Below are 20,766 nucleotides of genomic sequence, written 5' to 3'. Positions count from 1 at the left end.
CTATATTTCTTCTTGAAGCTTTCCAGAATATTTCTGACTTCACAGGGCTCTCTCTTTTTCTACATATCTCTGCTGGCACTTCAGTCATGTGTTGTAATGATTGTAAATATTATCTTTTCTAACTCACTACAAATATAAACTATAGCTCAGACTGTCTGCCTCCTACAGGACTAAACACACTAATGTGTATTTAGTAAAGAATCCACAAACATCACTCTAAGTGCTTGTTTTTGCTGCAAGTTTCCAATAAAATTGGTACACAAACAATACTTACTTTTATTAGTGATGTTTGACAACAGATCTTCTAAATTTCCTGCATTTGCAAAGGTATCTGTCATTTCTCCAAACACCAGCATCATGAGAGGAAGTCCAGCCCCATGGATGATGGCAGCCAAAGTTCCCACCACCATATACAACTTGTCAAGCCAATTTGAATAGCGAAACTAAAGAGAGAAAAAAGAATAGCAGAGGAACAATTAGTACAGTTTCATGGATGATTTGCTTTCCCTTCAAAATATACCCAAAATCCAAACATTTTTCAGACTACTACTGATACCACCCTAGTCCAGGATACCCTCTACCTTTGTTAAATTATTGCAATAGTGTAATTAGAAATGGACATTTGATTCTTCCATTGAGTTCTGGCCTAATTCTTCATATTGGACTTGGTCTGTCTTCTTATATGAAGTCTAATGAGAAGGATGGGACATTCTGGGAAACTGTAAAAGTATTTAATGGTACTATAATATAGTATTTGTTGCTCTAGTTTCTAAGAATAGAAGTCACTTATCATCTCTTGGGCAAAAACTTGAATGCCAAAGGCCACTCTGAGGATACCATGGAGAAAACATTGTGTTGCTCTAAGAAAGTGGTTTGGGTTAAAGACCTGCCACACAATGGAATTGGTATAAATGTAAAATGATTTGAAGATAATTAGTCCTCAATAATGAGCAGAAAAAAGAGAGGAATGAGTCCGATGCATATTTGTCAAGGAACATTTTTTCTGAGAAGACAGAATATGGCAATAATGAATGACCCACCGTGGAGATCTGCATAATCTCTTTAAATGTAGGCAGGTCACAGGAAGGAAAGAAAAGCTTCTCTGAACCCAAAAAATTACAGGAAGAGGACACAGTTAAGAGGAATGGGCTCAGGGCCTCCCTGAGAAGTGATTAATACTGTTCCCCTATAACTCAAGGAACTAGCTAAGGATTGAAAGAAAACCAAAGGAAAGAAAAACAGAAATGGGATAAAGCCAGTTGTGGGTGTCTATGGATAAATCCCAGGGCAGAAGGTTATCATGTGGATGCAAGGTATAGCTGTAGGCAACAGATTTGTAATGCAGGGAGGAAACTGGGTAAAAAAATCATAAGCCTAGGCAGGAAATATAAACCAAAACAGAGATTAGGCAGCAAAAAAGACATAGCCACAGACAGCAAGATTTTAGAACTTACATATACCTCACAAGGGGATAGAAACCAATCCCAAAGTTAGCTTACACGAATCTTACAGTTGCAACTGGGGGGTTTGGTACTGGACTGCTAAGTGGAGAAATAAAGAATGGTTATTACCTTCTTTATTGAAATAATGAATGGCAGTCCATAAAGCAGGAAATAAAAAGTAAAGTCAAATTGTGAAATAATTAATGAAAATTAAGATACAGAATGTAAAAAAGAATATCTAATAGATACTTAAGTATTTGCATTTACCGTTTTTCTAGCTCTTAAAAGTGTAATCAAATGAGCTTAAGTTTGGGTTCATGGCATAACTTTCCATGTTAGTTATGGGTTGATGACCTGAAAACATCATCATATTTACAGATCAAAACAATGGGAGAATCATGTTTTGGCATATTTTTTCATATTTCATTGAAACACTGGCTAAATTTTGCACTATGTACTTTGTCTTAGATAAGAATTCATCTGCTTCCTTAAACAAAAATGAAGGGGAAGAGATCTTCTTTTAGAGATTATATTAAAGTAGACAAAATATCAAACTCCTCAGTATAGGAAGAGAAGATAGTTGATACGAAAAAATTTCTCCCATCACCACCAACACAGGACATTTTACCTCCAGAACTGTCACTGGCCATAACAAAAATAAGTGGATCATGAAAGTAGACATTTACTGAATGCCTATTCAATGACAGATAAAATCCAGAGATAAATGCCAAAGATATAACCCTGCCTTCAGAGAGATTAAAGAAAAATGTATATGCAATACATACTCTGCATGCTTTGACAGCACAGTGTATAGAATAGACATAAAACTGGTCAATCCTCATTCCCTCGTTTGTGAAAAGGCTTCATATGATAAAAGAGGTGATGCTTCCTTCCAGCTTTGAAAGTTTACCAAGTGTAGCAGGGCGCGGTGGCACGCCTGCAATCCCAGCACTTTGGGAGGCCGAGGCAGGCGGATCACGAGGTCAGGAGATCGAGACCATCTTGGCTAACACAGTGAAACCCTGTCTTTATTAAAAATACAAAAAAAAATTAGCTGGGTGTGGTGGCGGGCGCCTATAATCCCAGCTACTCACTACTCGGGAGGCTGAGGCAGGAAAATGTTGTGAACCTGGGAGGCGGAGCTTGCAGTGAGCTGAGATCGCACCACTGCACTCCAGCCTGGGCGACAGAGTGAGACTCCATCTCAAAAAAAAAAAAAGAAAAAAAGAAAGTTGACCAAGTGTTAGGAAAAAAAGAAGAAAAAAAAGGCATTTAAGCCAAAAAGAACAGTAAACTGAGACAGAAAAGAGCACAATATTCTTAAAAAAGACTGGGGACCCTCAAGTTTGGGATGTAAAGTGTGGAAACAGAAATAGCTGACTGATCAAAAGACACCTCTCACTAAGCTGGGAAAACTGGAATTACATCTCTTAATCTTAGACTGGAAGGAAGGAGATTAAAGTGAGTACTAATTTTCCAGGAATAAAGACAGAAAATTGAAAGAGTTCAGAACCTCATATTTCCTTTTGTATTTTTTTTATTATTTTTATTTGTTTATTTTAACTTTTAAGTTCAGGGGTACAAATGCAGGTTTGTTACATACGTAAACTTGTTTCATTGGGGGTTGTTGTACAGATTATTTCATCACCCAGGTATTAAGCCTAGTACTCATTAGTTGTTTTTCCTGATCCTCTCCCTCCTCCCACACTCCACCCTCCGAAAGGCCCCAGTGTGTGTTGTTCCCCTCTATGTGTCCATGTGTTCTCATTATTTAGCTCCCACTTTTAAGTGAGAACATGTGGTGTTTGGTTTTCTGTTCCTGTATTAGTTTGCTAAGGATAATGGCCTCCAGCTCCAGCCATGCCCTGCAAAAGACATGATCTCATTTCTTTTTATGGCTGCATGGTGTTCAATGCTCTATGTGTACCACATTTTCTTTATCCAGTCTATAATTGATGGCCATTTAGGTTGATTCCATGTCTTTGTTATTGTGAATAGTGCTGCAACAAACATACAATGCATGTGTCTTTATAATACAATGATTTATATTCCTTTGGGTATATACCCAGTAATAGGTCAAATGGTATTTCTGTCTTTAGGTCTTTGATGAATCACCACACTGTCTTCCACAATGGCTGAACAGTGTATAAATGTTCCTTTTTCTCCACAACCTTGCCAGCATCTGTTATTTTTTTACTTTGTAATAATAGCCATTCTGACTGGTGTTAAATGGTTTCTCATAGTGGTTTTGATTTGCATTTCTCTAATGATCAGTGATGTTGAGCTTTTTTAATATAATTGTTGGCCACATGTCTTTTAAGACGTGTCTATTCATGTCCTTTGCCCACCTTTTTATTGGGTTGTTTTTTCTTTGTAAATTTAAGTTCCTTATAGATCCTAGAACCTCATATTTCTTAGTGACATGAAGCAAGATTGATTTCTAGAGAGAAGGGGGTGAGAAGATTTGAAGAAAGTGGTAACATAATGCTGAGTAGGACAAAAGCCTCAGTCAAATGCCCTTGCTCTGCAGTTTATTAGGAAGGAGACTTTAGGGGAAACAAATCTTAATAACCTTGAGCCTCAGTTTCTGAATTTACAAAATGAGGAAAATATTCATAAACACAGAAAACCTTACATAGCTGTTATGAAGGTAAAAATGAGAATAAAAGAAACTTATTGAGCATACAATATGCAAATATATGATAAAAGCAGGTACTGTTACTGGTTTTGAAAATATAATAATTAACAAGACTTTTCAGTCTCATAAAGTCAAAGAGCAGGAAGACCAAAAAACGTTGCAACACAGGTGAAATGTAAAATAGAAGTATAAACGAATTGTAATTGGAGCTTTTAAAAACGGAAATGCGCTGGGCATGATGGCTCAGGCCTGTAATCCCAACACTTTGGGAGGCTGAGGGCAGGAGGATCACTTGAGCCCAGGAGATTGGTACAGCCTGGGCAACATAGGGAGACCCTCTCTCTACAAAAATATTTTAAAATTGTTTGGGTGTGATGGCATGTGCCTGGGGTCCTAGCTACTCCAGAGGCTGGGGTGGGAGGATCACTTAAGCCTGGGTGGTTGAACCTGCAGTGAGCTGTGATCATGCCACTGTACTCCAGTCTGGGTGACAGAGTAAGACCTAAAAAAAGAAAGAAAGAAAGATAGAGAGAGAGAGAGAAAGAAACAAAGAAAGAAAGAGAGTAAGTTTGATTAGATGCTAAAAGGAAAGAGAGAGAAGGTGAACCAGAACCACATAAAAGGCATGTTGATCAGTGCTGAATGCCAAAGATTGGACTTCCCAGGGCAAAGAAGTAGAAGGTACTGACAGGAGACAGATTTAGGTAACATTCAGCAGGTTAGATGGCAAGCATGACTTGGATTTGAGAGAGAATTCATTCATTCATTTATTCATTTAACATTCAAGGGATATGTGAATATTTTAAAATATCTTTCAAATATTTGAAAGAACCTAATAAGGTCAGGCTTGGTTCTAGCTACTGGTAAAAACAGTGAGTAAGACAAGCTATCTATCCTCACAAAACATACATTCTAGCGCATATAGTAAAAGGGGGAATAGATGTATTCAACATTCATTCAATATTTAAGTTCCTATGAAAGTTCCAGGCACTGTTCTAGGGCATTTGGATTATAGCAGAGAAAAAAACATACAAAAAATATCCTGCCTCCATGGAGCCTACATTCAGAGAGAAGACAAACACATAAAAAAGAAATCAGACAGTGATAAATATTCAGAAGAAAAGCCATACGTGGTATGACACAGAGACACGCAGGGTCACCTGGTTTAGATTGGCTGGTCAGAGAATGTCTTTCTCAGGAGGTAACATCCATGATGAGACTTCAGTGACAGGAAGGATACAGTTCATCCTGTGATGATCTGGGGACAGTGCATTCCAGGCAGGAAGAGCCAATGCAAAGGTACTTAGGTAAAAACCAGCTTGCTGTGTCCCAAGGACCAAATAGAATGAACACTGTGACAAGAGTAGAGTGAGGGAGAATATTTGTCTGCAGTAAAGTCAGAAATAACAGAGGTCAGATATGTAGGGCATTTTGTGATGACAGGAAGGAGTCTGGGTTTTACACTGAACTTCCTGTGTAAGCAGAAAGGAAAGCATTTAATGGTTTTAAGGTAGGGACCAAGGTGGTATGATGTGGCTGCTATGGGTAAATTTTTAGAAGAGCAAAACAGAAAGAGGGATACTAGGAGATGAAAGAGCAGTTGAGAGAGTAAAGTCTTGACCAGGTGTGGTAGACAGAATAATTCTCCCCCAACAGCCTGTCCAAATCGTAATCCCAGGAACTTGTGAATATATTTCTTTACATGATAAAACGGACTTTGCAGATTTAAAAGATCTCCAGATGGGGGATTACCCTGGATTATCTAGGAGGGCAAATGTAATCACAAGGGTGCTTGTAAGAGGGAGGAGGGGGCCCGGAGTCAGTAGGAGATGTGATGATTGAAGTAAGAGGTTGGAGTGATGCAAGGAAGGGCCTGTGAGTCTAGAAATGCAAGTGTCCTCTAGAAGCTGAAAAAGGGAAGGAAACAGAGCTTCCAGAAGAAATGCAATCCTGCTGATACCTTGACTTTAGCCCAGTAAAACATTCGATTCCAGAACAGTAAGATAATAAACTTGTGTTGTTTTAAGCCACTAAGTGAGTGCTATTTTCCTACAGCAGCAATAGGAAATGAATACACAATGTCAAAAGAGGGATGATAAAGAGGCAGGGCAGAGCTGGAAGGAATCACAGGTTGTGGTCAAAGACTGATACACGTGCGTGTGTGTTTATACCTTCATAGAGGAAAGCTCACCCAGACAATAAGCCCAAGATCCTGTCCACACGTGCAATTTACTAAAGTACTCATGTAATTTATGGGGCGCGGTTGTTGGAACTGAAGAAGTCAGAGAATGTTGAGACTTATTTGTAAGGTTACCAAAATACTCAGAAGAATAACAGGAACATAAGGTGAATGAAGTAGAAGCAATCAAATGCCAAAGTCCTCAAGGAATGGGGGTGGTGGTATAATTCGAGGATACCACCGAAAATAGATAGAAGATAGTATAATTATGCACAGTGAAACTCAAATGACAAAGGAGTTTGCATTAGAATAAAAAATAATTTGAAAATGGCTTTGTGGAACTGCAGGAATGTCCACATCATCTCTGACTCCTGTGATAAGGGGTTGAGGAACTTAACTTTACAGGCAAGTGCAACACAAGAAAAAGCCAAAGAGCCGGAGGAAAATCAGCAAACCGTGACATAACAGAAGCAAATACGAAAAATATAGGAGAACAGTCTAAGTGCTGCTGAGAGATCAAGATCGAATTTTAAAATGTCCACTGAATGTAGAGAGAGGCAGGAACAGGAGCCAAGCTTCAATAGGTTGAGAACTAAGTCAATGGTGAAATCAAGACAGAACGCAAAGGCCACTTTTGTGTGTGAAGGGAGCTGGCAGGGGTGACTCCATGAAGGGCATCAGTAAGATCACAGTGCCTTGATGTGTCGATGCCAATGCGACAGATCCAGTTGAGAGGGAAAGATGGAAGATACAGAAGAGAATGAGTGGTAATAACGATGCATGGTCCCTGAGAACGCAGAGGAGATAGGAGCCAAAGTATGAGTGATTAGTCTTAAGACTAAAACTCTGTCATAACTGGAAAGAAGGAGGAGGAAACAGATTCAGATACAGGTAGGTTTTTATGATTATTGCAGCTGTGCATATCAAGGAGTGATTATCCATATAACCATAAAAGTCACCCAAGTTGGTTGGAGCACCAAAGTGGAAAGGGAGGATACTGAGCCAGGTGGCGTAGTCTTTGATGATCAGATGGTCAGAAGATCAAAAGATAGCAGCAATAAAGAACTCTTCAATTCCAGAGAGATAACAGTTTAACCAATCATAAATGATTACAGTTGTTAAAATCAGCTGGGCATATCTGAGTCTACCCTGCTTACTAGCTATGTGACCCTGTGATTTTGAATGCATTACTTAACTTCTCTAAGTCAATTTCTTCATCTGGAACACAAGAACAACACGAGTTCCTAAATTGCAGGGACTTATGTCCCTATATGAAGATTATGTCACACAATAAACATAGGGTATTTAACAAATGCCTGGTACAAGGGAAACACTGAACATTGTTAGGTATTATCTATTTAGAAAAAAAATTAATGTTTCCATAAGACACACATAATAGAAAGCTCAGAGTTCAATCTACAGTGCACAATTCACGCAAGAATATATAATCTTTTTTTTTTTTGAGACAGTGTCTCACTCTGTCATCCAGGCTAGAGTTCAGTGGCACAATCTTGGCTCACTGCATCTCCACCTCCTGGGTTCAAGTGATCCTCCCACCTCAGCCTCCCGAGTAGCTGAGACTACAGGCATGTGCCACCATGCCCAGCTAATTTTTGTACTTTTCACATAGACAGGGTTTTGTCATGTTGCCCAGGCTAGTCTTGAACTTCAGGGCTCAAGTGATCCGCCCACCTTAGCCTTCCAAAGTGCTGGGATTACAGGTGTGAGCCACAGAACCTGACCAAGAGTGTATAATCTTTAAGAAGTTCGTTTTGTATAGAAACTGCAGCCCAGCTCTATGTGTCGCATTTCCTCACTTGCTTTAGATTTTATTCTACTTTTGTGTTTCTGTAAATGTTGAAACAAGATCTGATATAAATTTAAAAGGCTAGTATAAAATTTTGAATCTATTCCTTACTTCTTTCATCACTTTTTTAAGATTGCTAAAAAGTCTCAGTGGAAATAAATTAACAGATGTTGTGTGCAGACAAGAGCTAACACAGCAGCTCTGAGGCTGCTATGTTTAGAAAGGCCTGTATACAAAGGTTGGCCCTTGGCTGGAACTTGGATTTGGGGAGGATTACCACCATTCTAACTGATAAGTATGGCCAAACTATCTGTACAAACAATATGATTCTTCCTTCTGCAGTTCTGCCTTCCTTCTATGAGTCTGAAATTTCTGTGCATGCTGGGTAGGTGCCTACATGATCAGGTCCTAATAAAATCCTTGGGCACTGAGTCTCTAATGAGCTTCTCTGATAAACAGCATTCTACAAGTGCTGTCTTAACTCATTGCTTGGGGAAATTCAGTGTGCCCTGTGACTCCATTAGGAGAGAACTCTAGGAGCTTGCACCTGGTTTCTTCTGGACTTCTCCCCAGTCGCCTTTTGCCATGGCTGATTTTGCCTTGTATCCTTTTGTTGTAATAAGCCTTAGCCATAAATCCTCTGGGTCCTCCTAGTGTGAATCACTGAAGCTGGGCTTCTTGGAAACCCTGAACACACAATGTTTTTTGTCTTCACTGAAAACTATTATTAAGAAGCAATGCCAGTGACATCACCAATATATTGTTAAACTTTTATTATGTTCTTGTGTTTATAAGTTTTATATTGAAGTTACATTCAATGTTTTCTATGTTGACTTTTCAGGAAAAAGATGTGAGGAAAATCTATCTAAGTAGTAGAGTACTTCATCAAGAGGCTTAGAATATATTGTCTCTATCCTGGCCCCATTGTGCATCCTCAGACAAGTGAACATGTCTGGCTCCAGTTTCTTCATGTGTAAAATTGGAATAATAATAGTATCTTTCTCAAAAGGAGTTGTAAGGATTAAATGAGATTAAATATGAAACACTTAGGACAATGCTTGGCACATAGTGCTTTATGTGTTCTATTACTACTACCTTATATTAAAGCTCCATATTTTTATTCTTTTGTGCCTTAAAATGAATTACTGATAACATTGCCACTATATAGTAGGTCTGCTAAATTTTCTAAAATATAAGACTCCTAAGGTTTAAAAAAATTTAACTACAAATAATAAAAACTGAAAGTCTCAAAATGACAGCACTGAAATCCTGGGGATAAATACAACTTTAACCTAAACGCTTCTTTCCATACAAGAAAGTAACAATGAAAACTGTCACTTGGTTACTCAAGCAGTCTAAGAATGACTCAAGTACATAGTCTCATCTCACCAAAATTCCAAAGGGCGTAGAGATAGAATAAAGGCAGGAGTCATGGCAAGAGCAATGGTAGCACAGAGAAACGATGATCACATAAGGAAGCCATAGAGTCCTCAGTGTAAAAGTCATATGACTGTTTTTTCCCCACCTACAACTATTTTTATAGTCGATTTATTAAAATCCATTTTGCAAGACAATGTATCCACTCCCTTACCTTAAAAAAATTGCTGTGTTATGACTGAATTATAAAGCATGTGCTGTTAGACTTAATTGGTTTAGTAGTCTTCCAGGTTCTAATCTCTGGAATCTTTCACCTAACAGTTCACCTAAATTTGTACTCTTAGAAAAAAGGAAGTAAGAATCCAGGTAGATAAGAGTTCATTAACTAGGCAGAGGTTGCAGTGAGCCAAGATCACAGCGCTGAGGTCGTCAACCAACCACACGTATACGATACCTGTCTGATTCCAAGTGTGATTAAAGAAAAGCTTCTAAAAAACCACTGTGCAACCAGAAAATGAAATGAAGAGTTACAATAAGGTTTTCGAATTCTAGATTTTCATCTATTTAACACATGGGAATAATGGCATATGACATATTTGAAATCATAGTAATAAATAATCCATTGCTACCTTTTATTGTTAGTAATGGATTTTGAACTAAAATTTGCAATGGACTAACCTAAATGACCTAAAATTTGCATAGTAATAAATAATCCATTGCTACCTTTTATTGATAGCAATGGACTTTGACCTAAAAAACCTGCCAGAATTTCAGAGCCATTAAAGACAGCATTCTATGTGATTGGTTCCCTCTATGCAGATGGGAGAGGTGCTTGTGTAGGTAATGGATCACTGGCAACATAATTCATTAGAAGAATTGAAATCTAAGTCAGGAATGGTGGCTGTAGATTAGTAATATACATAGCAAGTTATGATCAGCAATCTCCTGCAAATAAGCTAAATCAAACCAATTTATTTTGCATCTCCATTAACATACCCTATAAGAAAATCTTACATCAGATGAAATATCTCTTTATGTAAGGAGATGTCAAATTTCCAAAGTATTTTGAATAGCTAATAAATTCAAAACTCACCATTGAAAATACACTGACAGTTGGTTTCTTTTCCTTCTTATCTTTTTCACTGCAAAACAGCAATGGAATTACATAAAACTTTAAAAATTACATACTTTTTAAAATTACCCAAATTAACATAGAACGTATATTTAATGACAAATAGGAAGAAGAAATATGTCTATATTATACAGTTAAAAAACAGGATAATAATAGTATGACCCCATTTATAATGTTTAAATATGTTTACATATATCTTAGAAATCTACATACGTGGTTATCACTGAGTGCTGGAATCTCTCTAAAAATATTTTCTTCCTTGTGCCTTTGATATTTCCTGATTTGCTATGATAAATACATACATACACCCTTTGCAATTAGAAAAAATATACATACTGAAAAGAGTTCCCTGTTTTTATTCTAATTAGAAAATCATTCATGCTTTCCCTTAATTATGAATCCCCTTAATTGTCATTTGAGTAATGATGGCAGTAGATATTTTATCCATCTACTACCCAGATATTATTCTTAATCATTCCCTTTCTAGTGAAGAGTAGTGGCAATTAGATGCTGGGCATAACTAGCCTAAGAAGAAAATTAAGATTTGCTTTATGAGCAAATCTAATTGTGAAAAAAAATGTCTGGAGTCCTAAATGGACCATTATGAAATAAATGCATGCTAGAAAGCTATGGTCAAAAATGATGTTCTATATATTGTCAAAAAGTTGTCCTCAGGCATAAGGTCAACTATTATTTTGAGCCCAGATACAAATGAATCTAACTCTGTAGCCATTTTCTACTCTGTGTAACTGCCACCTAGGATGTGAAAGCAAACCAACCGTAACAAATCTGCCTCATCTGTATTTTTGTAGGTATAAAAGAAAAACTATTTTAGAAAAGATTTGTGTTATTTTTTACATGGTTTTTAAGTTCATAAGGTAAATTCATCTTTGTCTTTGTTCTTTACACTAAGTGAGGTCAAAAGAGGTGAGGAGACTTCTAAAGAAAAAAATCCAGAGTTTACCCATTTGGCTTTGGAGTAATGTTAGACAGACATAAAATACACAAACATAACTCTTCAGGTTTGGTCCCACCCAATTCCCAGTAAAGGCATGGTTTCGGTATCCCTGGAACCAGGATGAAAGGAGAAAAACAGCCATAAATAGTTGAGTTTTAGCTCTAAGCTTTTTATTTATTTTTTTGTTCTCTAAAACAGCTGCTACTCTGGAGAAGTTGCAATGTTCCAGGCACTGGCTAAGTAAGCACTTCCCACAGACAATTCATAAACAATTCTATGAGGAAGACACATTTTTGTTCTTTTAGAGATATAGAAGAGTGAGAAGAGTTAACTTAACTTGTCCAAGGTCCACAGCTATAACTAAGCCAATATTTAAATGCCAAGTCTGTTCCCTGACCACCAAACTATAAGGTGCAACCTCAGATTTCTGAGATATTGCATCACACTAAAATGCACTTTCACACAAACTCTCACCCCTACTAGATAACTTACTTATCCCCATTGGCACAAAAAACAGTGCTTAGAAAGACAAGTCATTCATCAAACATCATTTTAATAAAGAATCTTTGCTAATGGTCATATTCCAAATAGGACTATTATCCCAGCATTATCTATTACCAAAGCCATATGCTTCTTTACGATCCCATGTTAAAATAGATTTAAATCAATGGCAATGAACACAATTTAATAAGAACTACTTATCTAAAATATAATCTCTAATTTGAAAAAAAAAGTCTATAGGCCATGATAGAACCAATAATAGAAATACGTGAAAGATCATACAATTTTCTTTACTGTTTCTCTTCACATACCCTCAATATTTCTTAGTTAAATCTACCTAAATGTTTGTATCATAAGTACATAATTCTTTAAGCTATCAAGTTTTCAAAAATAAAAAGTTAAAAACAAAAAGTGGAATACCTACCCTCCACTCTATGGAGCCTTTTTCATGGTTTATATGGACATTTTTGTTACAAAAATTTTCAATTTCAATCACATGTTCTCCTGCCATTATCACATCTAAGAAAAGTGATTATAATTCTGATATTGGCTAATATCTAATGCACATTAAAATCTCCCAAGAATGTTTTCCATAGGATTTTTTCCTTGTTGAACTTTTAGGTTGTTTTTGTTTTGTTTGTAATGTTCACACACTACATTGGTAGTTATATCTCTTTAGTCTCTCTTAATCTAGAAGTCCTCCTTTTATTTTTTTAACATTGACTTTTGTAAAGGAACAAGAACAGCTGTCTTATAGAATGTCCCACATCTTGGGTATACCTGTATCAAACTGAATACAAATGGGAGGTGCAATAAATGTAAAGTACACATCAAACAGGAGATTTATCATAAAAGAGAATGTAAACTATTTTATTAATCATTTTAATTACATGTAGAAAATCCAATCTTTTGGACATGTTGAGTTCTAGAAAATATATTTATGAAATTAGTTTATCTTTTTATTTTTTACTGTTGCTACTAGAAAATTTTAAATTACAAATGTGGCTCACATGATATATCTATTGGACAGCCCCAGTCTACAAGTTTAATTGTATTCAGACTAAATGTTTTTGCAGATATATTAATAGTTGCTAGGTGATGTTGTTTACTCAAAATCCAAGTGATGAGTCATTTACTACAGTCTATTCTACCGTGAGAGATACCAGGTCTGATCACTCGGTTAAGGTGCTAACTGCAAAATCTTTAATTGGAAAAGCACATTCTCCTTCCAATCAGTAAACATTTTGAAGAAAATTCTTTTTTTTTTTTTTTTTTTTCGTGGTGAGTGTTACAGTTCTTTTTTTTTTTTCTTTTATTATTATTATTATTATTATTATACTTTAGGTTTTATGGTACATGTGTGCAATGTGCAGGTAAGTTACATATGTATACATGTGCCATGCTGGTGCGCTGCACCCACCAACTCGTCATCTAGCATTAGGTATATCTCCCAATGCTATCCCTCCCCCCTCTCCCCACCCCACAACAGTCCCCAGAGTGTGATGTTCCCCTTCCTGTGTCCATGTGTTCTCATTGTTCAATTCCCACCTATGAGTGAGAATATGCGGTGTTTGGTTTTTTGTTCTTGCGATAGTTTACTGAGAATAATGATTTCCAATTTCATCCATGTCCCTACAAAGGACGTGAACTCATCATTTTTTATGGCTGCATAGTATTCCATGGTGTATATGTGCCACATTTTCTTAGATACAACATTTTTCTGATAGTTTAGAGTTCATTGACAAGCCTTGCCTGAATCTATTGTAACAATGGAAGTTCCAAAATGATAGCTGGAATTTTTCTCTAAAGATCATTGCTTTATTTTCTCTACCTCTCACACTTTCTTTCAGTTTCCTTCCTCTCAGAATATTAAGCATTCAGCAGCAGCATTCACTATCTCAAAATTGATTACAGTTACGATGTTCTTTGATGCTCAAATTGTCCCAGAGTTGGCCATTGGAAGCATCTTCCAGACAGCTTCAGTGTGCTTTCGACTACTCCATTAAACTCCACTTCCTTATTTTCAGGTACCACAAGATACTCCACGTTCACTTTCTATTTTTCCTGTCCCAGACCTGGCTGAAATTAGCTATTGAGGTGTTCATTTCTTTTAGGGAGGAATGGTATTTAGAAACCAAGATCTGGTACTAACAGTGTTCGTTGTTACTGTCCCTTTCAGTGGACTGAAAATGAACTATTAAAAGATTATGAATTCACATTGAAATTTCCAATTCAAACTTAACATTATTTTTAAAAATGTATTTGATTTCCACATTTGTATTTTTTCTCTTACACTGAAAAGCTTGGTTTCTTATAATAATAATGTGTTTACTAATTTATCTTATAATTTACATTACAGTTTCTAATATTATTAAACTTACTAGTTTATCTTACAATTTACTACTAACAATGAATCTATTTAGTGAAGTTTTAAATTTTCTATAAAGGAAGAGCACCATGATCAAAATTTACTTTAAATAATTATTTTCCCTATATGATTACATTACCAATATTATATACAGATATTTATTGCCATTTAACAACCTAAATGTACTTTTGACCTTCTGTCTCATCAGCCAGGCCACAAACACGCGATGTTTACATAGCCATTTACCAGAAGCAAGAGCCTGGACCACAGAGCAGATCACCAGCAGCATATGGCTCACGTGTGGGCGACCAACACCACTTGAAAAGCAGAAGTTCATAAGACAGAAACACATATGAGCATCCGCCTGTCTGAGGCAGGAAAGCTGAGAAAGAGGCACACCAAGACTAAGGGAAAGAGGCCGGAAAGGGTAAAAGGGTGAAATGAAAAGAAGTTGGTGAATGACTAAGAACGGTTGGATGGGACAAATAAGTTCCAATGTTCGACAGCAGACAAGGGTGACTATAGTTAGCAATATATTGCATATTTCAAAGTAGCTAGAAGACTTAAAATGTTATCAATACATAGAAATGAAATATACCTAAGGTGATGTATCCTCCAAATACCCGGACTTGATCATTACACATTCCGTGCATGTAAAAAACGCTTCCATGTACCCCATTTCATAAATACGTAAAATATTATGTATCATTAAAAGAAAGAACAAAAAAGACAGGGAAAATGCATATGCTGTGCTCCACGCAGCCAACAAACTTCTGCTCTAAGCAGGGATATTGATTCCAAAGGCTGGCTTGCGTTTCTTAAAATAAAAATAATTAAAAACAACAACAATATGTCATTTATTTCAGAGCTGGAGGCTAGAAATAAATTACTCAAATCTCGCAACTATGTAAACTATGAAAATGAAACAAACTAGTTACCTTTTATTGTTCAATTTAAAAAAGTTCTTCTTCTCTGCTCCTCCATTGCGGTCCCCTTCAAGATCCATCCCGACCTGAAGAGAAACCGCAGCTCATTAGCCAAATGCATGACACTCAGGCGCGCCGGAGGTGAGACTAACCTCCAGTCCCCCGTCGAACCCAGAGAGAAGTAAGAGGGAGCGCTCGCCGTGATGCCCCAGCTGCTCTGGCCGCGATGGGCACTGAAGGGACTTTCCTGTGCGCGGGGTCTCCAGCATCTCCACGAAGGCAGAGTTGGGGGTCTGGCAGCGCGTTCTGGACTTTGCCCGCCACCAGTGCGGTTCTCCCTCCCGGTTCCAGTCGCCGCGGACGAAGCTTCCTCTCACCCACCGCCCGCGGGCTCAGAGACCAGGTCCCCGCACCGCGCGGGCTGTGCGCGCTCCGGGCAACATGGTCCAGTGCCACTACGGTTTGGGCGCTGCTCCAGGAGCTCCTGAGTCTAGATCTCACCCCACTTGGTCCCCATGGACTTGCCAGAGGACTCCACACTACCCACGCCTCAAGAAGCCCTTCTCCCGTGAAGACCAAGTTCAGGAAATCTGAAAGCCTGACACTTGGGAACTGTCCCATAGTAGCTCCCAGCTTTGCGTGCCCCTACCTCGCGCTCCTTGGAACGGCCACCAAGACGTGAAATTTTGGAAGAAGACGTGAAATTTCCGACTTTAGTGGAAAGACCTGGAGGAAACGCACAGCGGCCTCTGCTTCTTTGAGCTTGGAAGGGCCGCTACTCGAATGAGCTCAGGCTTCCTGTGGCAAAGAGAGCGAAGCGGCTGTGCTCAGCCCACGCCCCGGCGCTGTTCCTGCCCAGCCAATCAGTCTCACCACAAATGACTGCTCCCGGCCCGGATTGACTGAATGTTGATTCCTCGAGAAATTGCGAAATAGGTTGAATTTCCAGGAGGAATGTTCTCGCTTCCGTTGCACCTCTCTAGAAAGGGCAAGTAGAGAAACGCGCATCAGCTGAATCATTGGGGACATTTCAACTTATATACACACGTCTTTCAAAGTTCACATAAGTCTTCATATCCATATAACTACAGGACGTAGTTAAGGGAAATTTTCTCGGGATTCACATTTAATAGAGTTAATACAAAAACTCCGACCTCTCCAATTCTGTATCACCTTTCTGCTTCCTAACACCTTTGAAAAGGCTAAGAGAAATTTTTCTGCAGTGGTCTTTCTTCAGCATGTTTGACGGTTTCTGAGTTACATCTGTTCATCCTTTATTTGATGATAAATGGAATGAAAGAAAAAGGAAGTTTTAAAAAATATAGAGAGACAGGTATTTCAAGGTACAAATGCTATTTCAAAGTGTGTAATATTTTAAAACTTCAGACGTCAGATCAATGCCCGTGTTTTTCCAGGGCATTTCAAATTCTTACATTTTAGTTCAAATTAGTAAAATAAACATAGCATGTTTTAGCATATTACATTAGTTGTAATTCCCTTCCATATTTACTGCCAACATTTAATACTTTTTCCTGTCCACTATTTGCTTCAAACTGAGGAAAAGTATGTGCAATCTGCACAATTCAAATTGTAAAGCAATGCTAACTCACATCAGAGCTTTTCTTACTTCTTACGAACCTAGAGGAAATAGGTTCGTTGTATCCTCTAGTCTACATTCTATGACTTTCACATATCACCTATCAGTTTATTGCATAAGTTTAGAAGAAGAAAATCACTTTGTTTTTTACTGCATAGTCTGAGGATGTTTCCACTTTCTTTAAATAACTCATACTTCAAAGCCATAATTTTTTTCTATTCTTGACTACAAATTTTCCCTACCTTGATATATTTTGTTCTTGGCCTTACAATACAATGAAGTTTTCTTTTGTTTTTATTTTGTTTTTTTGTTTTTTTGGTTTTTTTTTTTGAGACGGAGTCTTGCTTTGTCGCCCAGGCTGGAGCGCAGTGGCGTGATCTCAGCTCGCTGCAAGCTCCGCCTCCCGGGTTCACTCCATTCTCCTGCCTCAGCCTCCCAGGTAGCTGGGACTACAGGCACCCGCCACCACGCCCAGCTAATTTTTTGTATTTTTGGTAGAGACGGGGTTTCACTGTGTTAGCCAGGATGGTCTTGATCTCCTGACCTCGTGATCCACCCGCCTCTGCCTCCCAAAGTGCTGGGATTACAGGCGTGAGCCACTGCGCCCGACCTCTTTTTTTTTTTTTTTTTTTTTTTTTTTTTTTTTTTTTACAAATTGTTAATTAGGCTTCTAACAGTCCACTATTTTTTCCACGTGTTCTAATTGCATATGCATCTGTACAGCATTGTTCACTGTTTAAAGGCTTAACAACAACCCTGTGGTCCATCTGGGGTAAATGTATAAGCTTTCATCTTCATCACATGCATTTTTAATCTTATTTGTGCCTATGATCTCTGTTTTCACTTTTGTTTTGCTTTGTTCCTTTATCTCACCTTTCATTTATGTAATCTTGTTGTATTTTATGTATCCTTTTGAATGGCCTTAAATCCTCCCTAAACAGTGCAGGATATAAATACAGTGCTATATTGTTATGTTGATTATACTATTTCTACAATCTTGAGCATCAGGTAAAGATCTCTATCAAGAATATAAGTAAGTTAAAGATCAGAATAACACGGATTTTAAAAATAAGATTCTACCATTCTATTATACTGTATTCAATTTCTTTGCTCCACTGACATGAAACTGTGAATATAAAACATGATGGACCTAAAACAAACTAGCTCTTGCTACTTTCAACAGTCCTTGGTTTCTTGAAAGACACCAGTCTTGCATTTGTGCCACCACCACTCCTGTCAAGCTGAACTTGGCTGTTCTCCTTAAGCTTCCTTAATTTCTGATGAAACCTACCTGGTCCCCTTGCAAGTTGACACTCACATACCTTCATTCAAGCAGTGATATTTCCATTTGAAGTGACTGCCACAATCTGCACCTTCTTGTCCTCCTCCCTCATGTAGCCGTTTCACCAACTTGTCTATACTCTCACAACATTAAAGATTTGCCTCTCTGCTGCAGTCTGTTCTATATGTATCTGTGGGAGTAATAACATATAATGATAATAATAACAACTAACATTTATTAACTACCGGTCATTTATCAGGAACTGCCACACACTTCAAAAAGATTAAGTCATTTAATCTTTACAAGAATCCTATGAAGTAGTTACTATTGTTGTTACTCCCATATTACAATAAAAGACACTGAGGTTTGCATTATTTGCCCAGTCACACAGCAGGTAAGCTGCTAACGAGTAGTCCCTCTCTCATAACTGTACTCTTAACCACTACCCTACACTGTAGTACATTATCATAGGACACTCTACTTCACTGCCTTTTCCAGCCCCATGAAGTGTTTTCTCCTTATGAGTCCATCTTGGAAAACCTGCAATGGCTCCCTGCCACAGACCATATCATATCTAACAGTTTCCTCTTAGCTTTTAAGAACCACAACACATCACTTCTCTCTAATCATCTTCCTCACCCTCAACATGTACATGTTCACTCCATTTCAGCCAAACTCACTGGGCTTCTCAGATGATATGCTCTTTTTACTCTGTGTTTTTCCACATGCAAATCATTAAACTAAATTAATTTACAAAAGTTTTCTTCTTTAGTACCTGGCTCCGTTAAACTATTTGGACTTCAAAGGCAGAAAAACTTAGATAAGGACCATCTCTGCTGATTATTATGCATAGGTTTGAATGGGTTACTTAACTCTGCTATCCCACAGTTACCTTTTTGGTAAAGAGTAGATAGTATCTTCTAATGTTATGGCAAGATTAAGTGATTTGTATATTTAAAAGATTTGTACAATGCCTGAAACACCCTAAACATTCAACATTGCTATATATTAGTAATAATGCCCTCTTCTCAATCTCTTTTTGCCCTCCTTAGCATTCTTTGCAACTCATGTATGTAGTCACATCTATTTATCCATATATGTTTGACCTATTATTCTCATATCCCAGCTCTCTGAGTCCTTTATTATGAGTATTAACAACACATTTACAGAAATTAAAAAGATGTTCACCTATTTTTCCTTCTCCTAGGGTTTTTAATTCTTTTGGATGTTCTTCTCATAACTCTTTTACTGTAAATCTTATGTATCTTTCTCTGATCTCTCTAATAACTTATTTTCTCTATTTTTCCTAGCTCCTCTATTTAGCCCATCTGAGTCCAAACTGAAGGTTCAACATGCTTAAAGAAGGAATGCAACTCACCTCAATGAACTTCATTGACCTGAGGCAGAGAAAGAATACAAGTTTCCACCCAGTCCAAAGAGCAAGACATATCACTCACTTGTGTTAACAATAATAAGGGATCCACACACTCTCCACCCTTTCATGTGTAATGATTTTTATGTATGAAGGACATGTGATTGATGTAATGATGGGTGATATTAAATGACTGTACTTGAACTCATGTTGGATTACATCAGATTGCTTCTATGGACACCTGCATTGAAAGAAAAAATCCAGATTCCGAAGGTCAATATGATCATTTTCAGAGGTTGTTTGTCTTGCCATCATTTAGCCAATACAGCAACAGACATGACTTGTGTGAAATGGTGATCAGATGATGACAAATTAATTTAATTTTAATTAAGTCGCTTAGTGACTTAGCCATGTGATAAGTCGATGGCAAATAGAAACCTGAATTATACTCCTCTTCGAACACTTCCCCATCTACTACAGCCAGAAATATTTTCTACCACTCCACAATCCTACTTTTCAGTATCAGCATCTCTCATTTTGTATTTATTATTAATGTTTCATATGATTATGAATTTTTTTAATATTCAAACTGGACAGAGACTTATACAAAATAAAGTTTCAATAAATGTTTGTAGAAAATATTAAGTGCTGAGAGTATGACATCAGTGGCAGATTTATGGAAATTACACTAGTAGGCTAAATGCCTAAGTTATCATTAGTGTGCCTTGAAAGATCCGTTGCCATGAACTAGCTCCCTTATCAATTTCTTTTTATTGAGATGGAGTCTTACTCTGTCGCCCAGGCTGGAGTGTAGTGTTAACAATCCAGGCTCACTGCAACCTCCGCCTCCTGGGTTCCAGCAATTCTCATGCCTCAGCCTCCTGAGTAGCTGGGATTACAGGAGTGCACCAGCACACCAGGCTAATTTTTGTAATTTTAGTAGAAATGGAGTTTCACCACATTGCCTAGGCTGATCTTGAACTTCTGGCCTCAAGTGATCCACCCACCTCAGCCTCCCAAAGTGCTGGGATTATAGGCATGAGCCACCACGCCCGGCCTCCTCTATCAACTTCTAATATATTTAAAACTCCATTAGAGAATCATCTCTCTGAGTAAGTCACTGCCCCCTATTAAAATAAATCTACCATAATAGCACAAGAAATGTTTTCAAATGAATGACAAAATTA

General features: G+C 37.7%; 1 protein-coding gene across 1 annotated transcript in view; it reads right to left on the bottom strand.

Annotated features, from left to right (window-relative positions):
- Window positions 1-16,131, bottom strand: part of ABCB1 (ATP binding cassette subfamily B member 1) — a 106,996-nt gene extending 90,865 nt beyond the window's left edge. Inside the window, exons 1-4 of the mRNA XM_024249653.3 lie at window positions 15,978-16,131; window positions 15,341-15,414; window positions 10,537-10,585; window positions 275-443 (exon numbers count right to left, since the gene is read on the bottom strand). Coding sequence (XP_024105421.1) covers window positions 275-443; window positions 10,537-10,585; window positions 15,341-15,408 — 286 coding nt within the window. The 5' untranslated portion in view covers window positions 15,409-15,414; window positions 15,978-16,131. The remainder of the gene's footprint in view (window positions 1-274; window positions 444-10,536; window positions 10,586-15,340; window positions 15,415-15,977) is intronic.
- Between the last annotated feature and the right edge of the window lie 4,635 nt (window positions 16,132-20,766).

Source organism: Pongo abelii, chromosome 6, assembly GCF_028885655.2.
Source record: "Pongo abelii isolate AG06213 chromosome 6, NHGRI_mPonAbe1-v2.0_pri, whole genome shotgun sequence".
Classification (NCBI taxonomy): domain Eukaryota; kingdom Metazoa; phylum Chordata; class Mammalia; order Primates; family Hominidae; genus Pongo; species Pongo abelii.
Note: the sequence above shows the minus strand (reverse complement) of the source record. Positions and strands in the feature narration are given on the sequence as shown.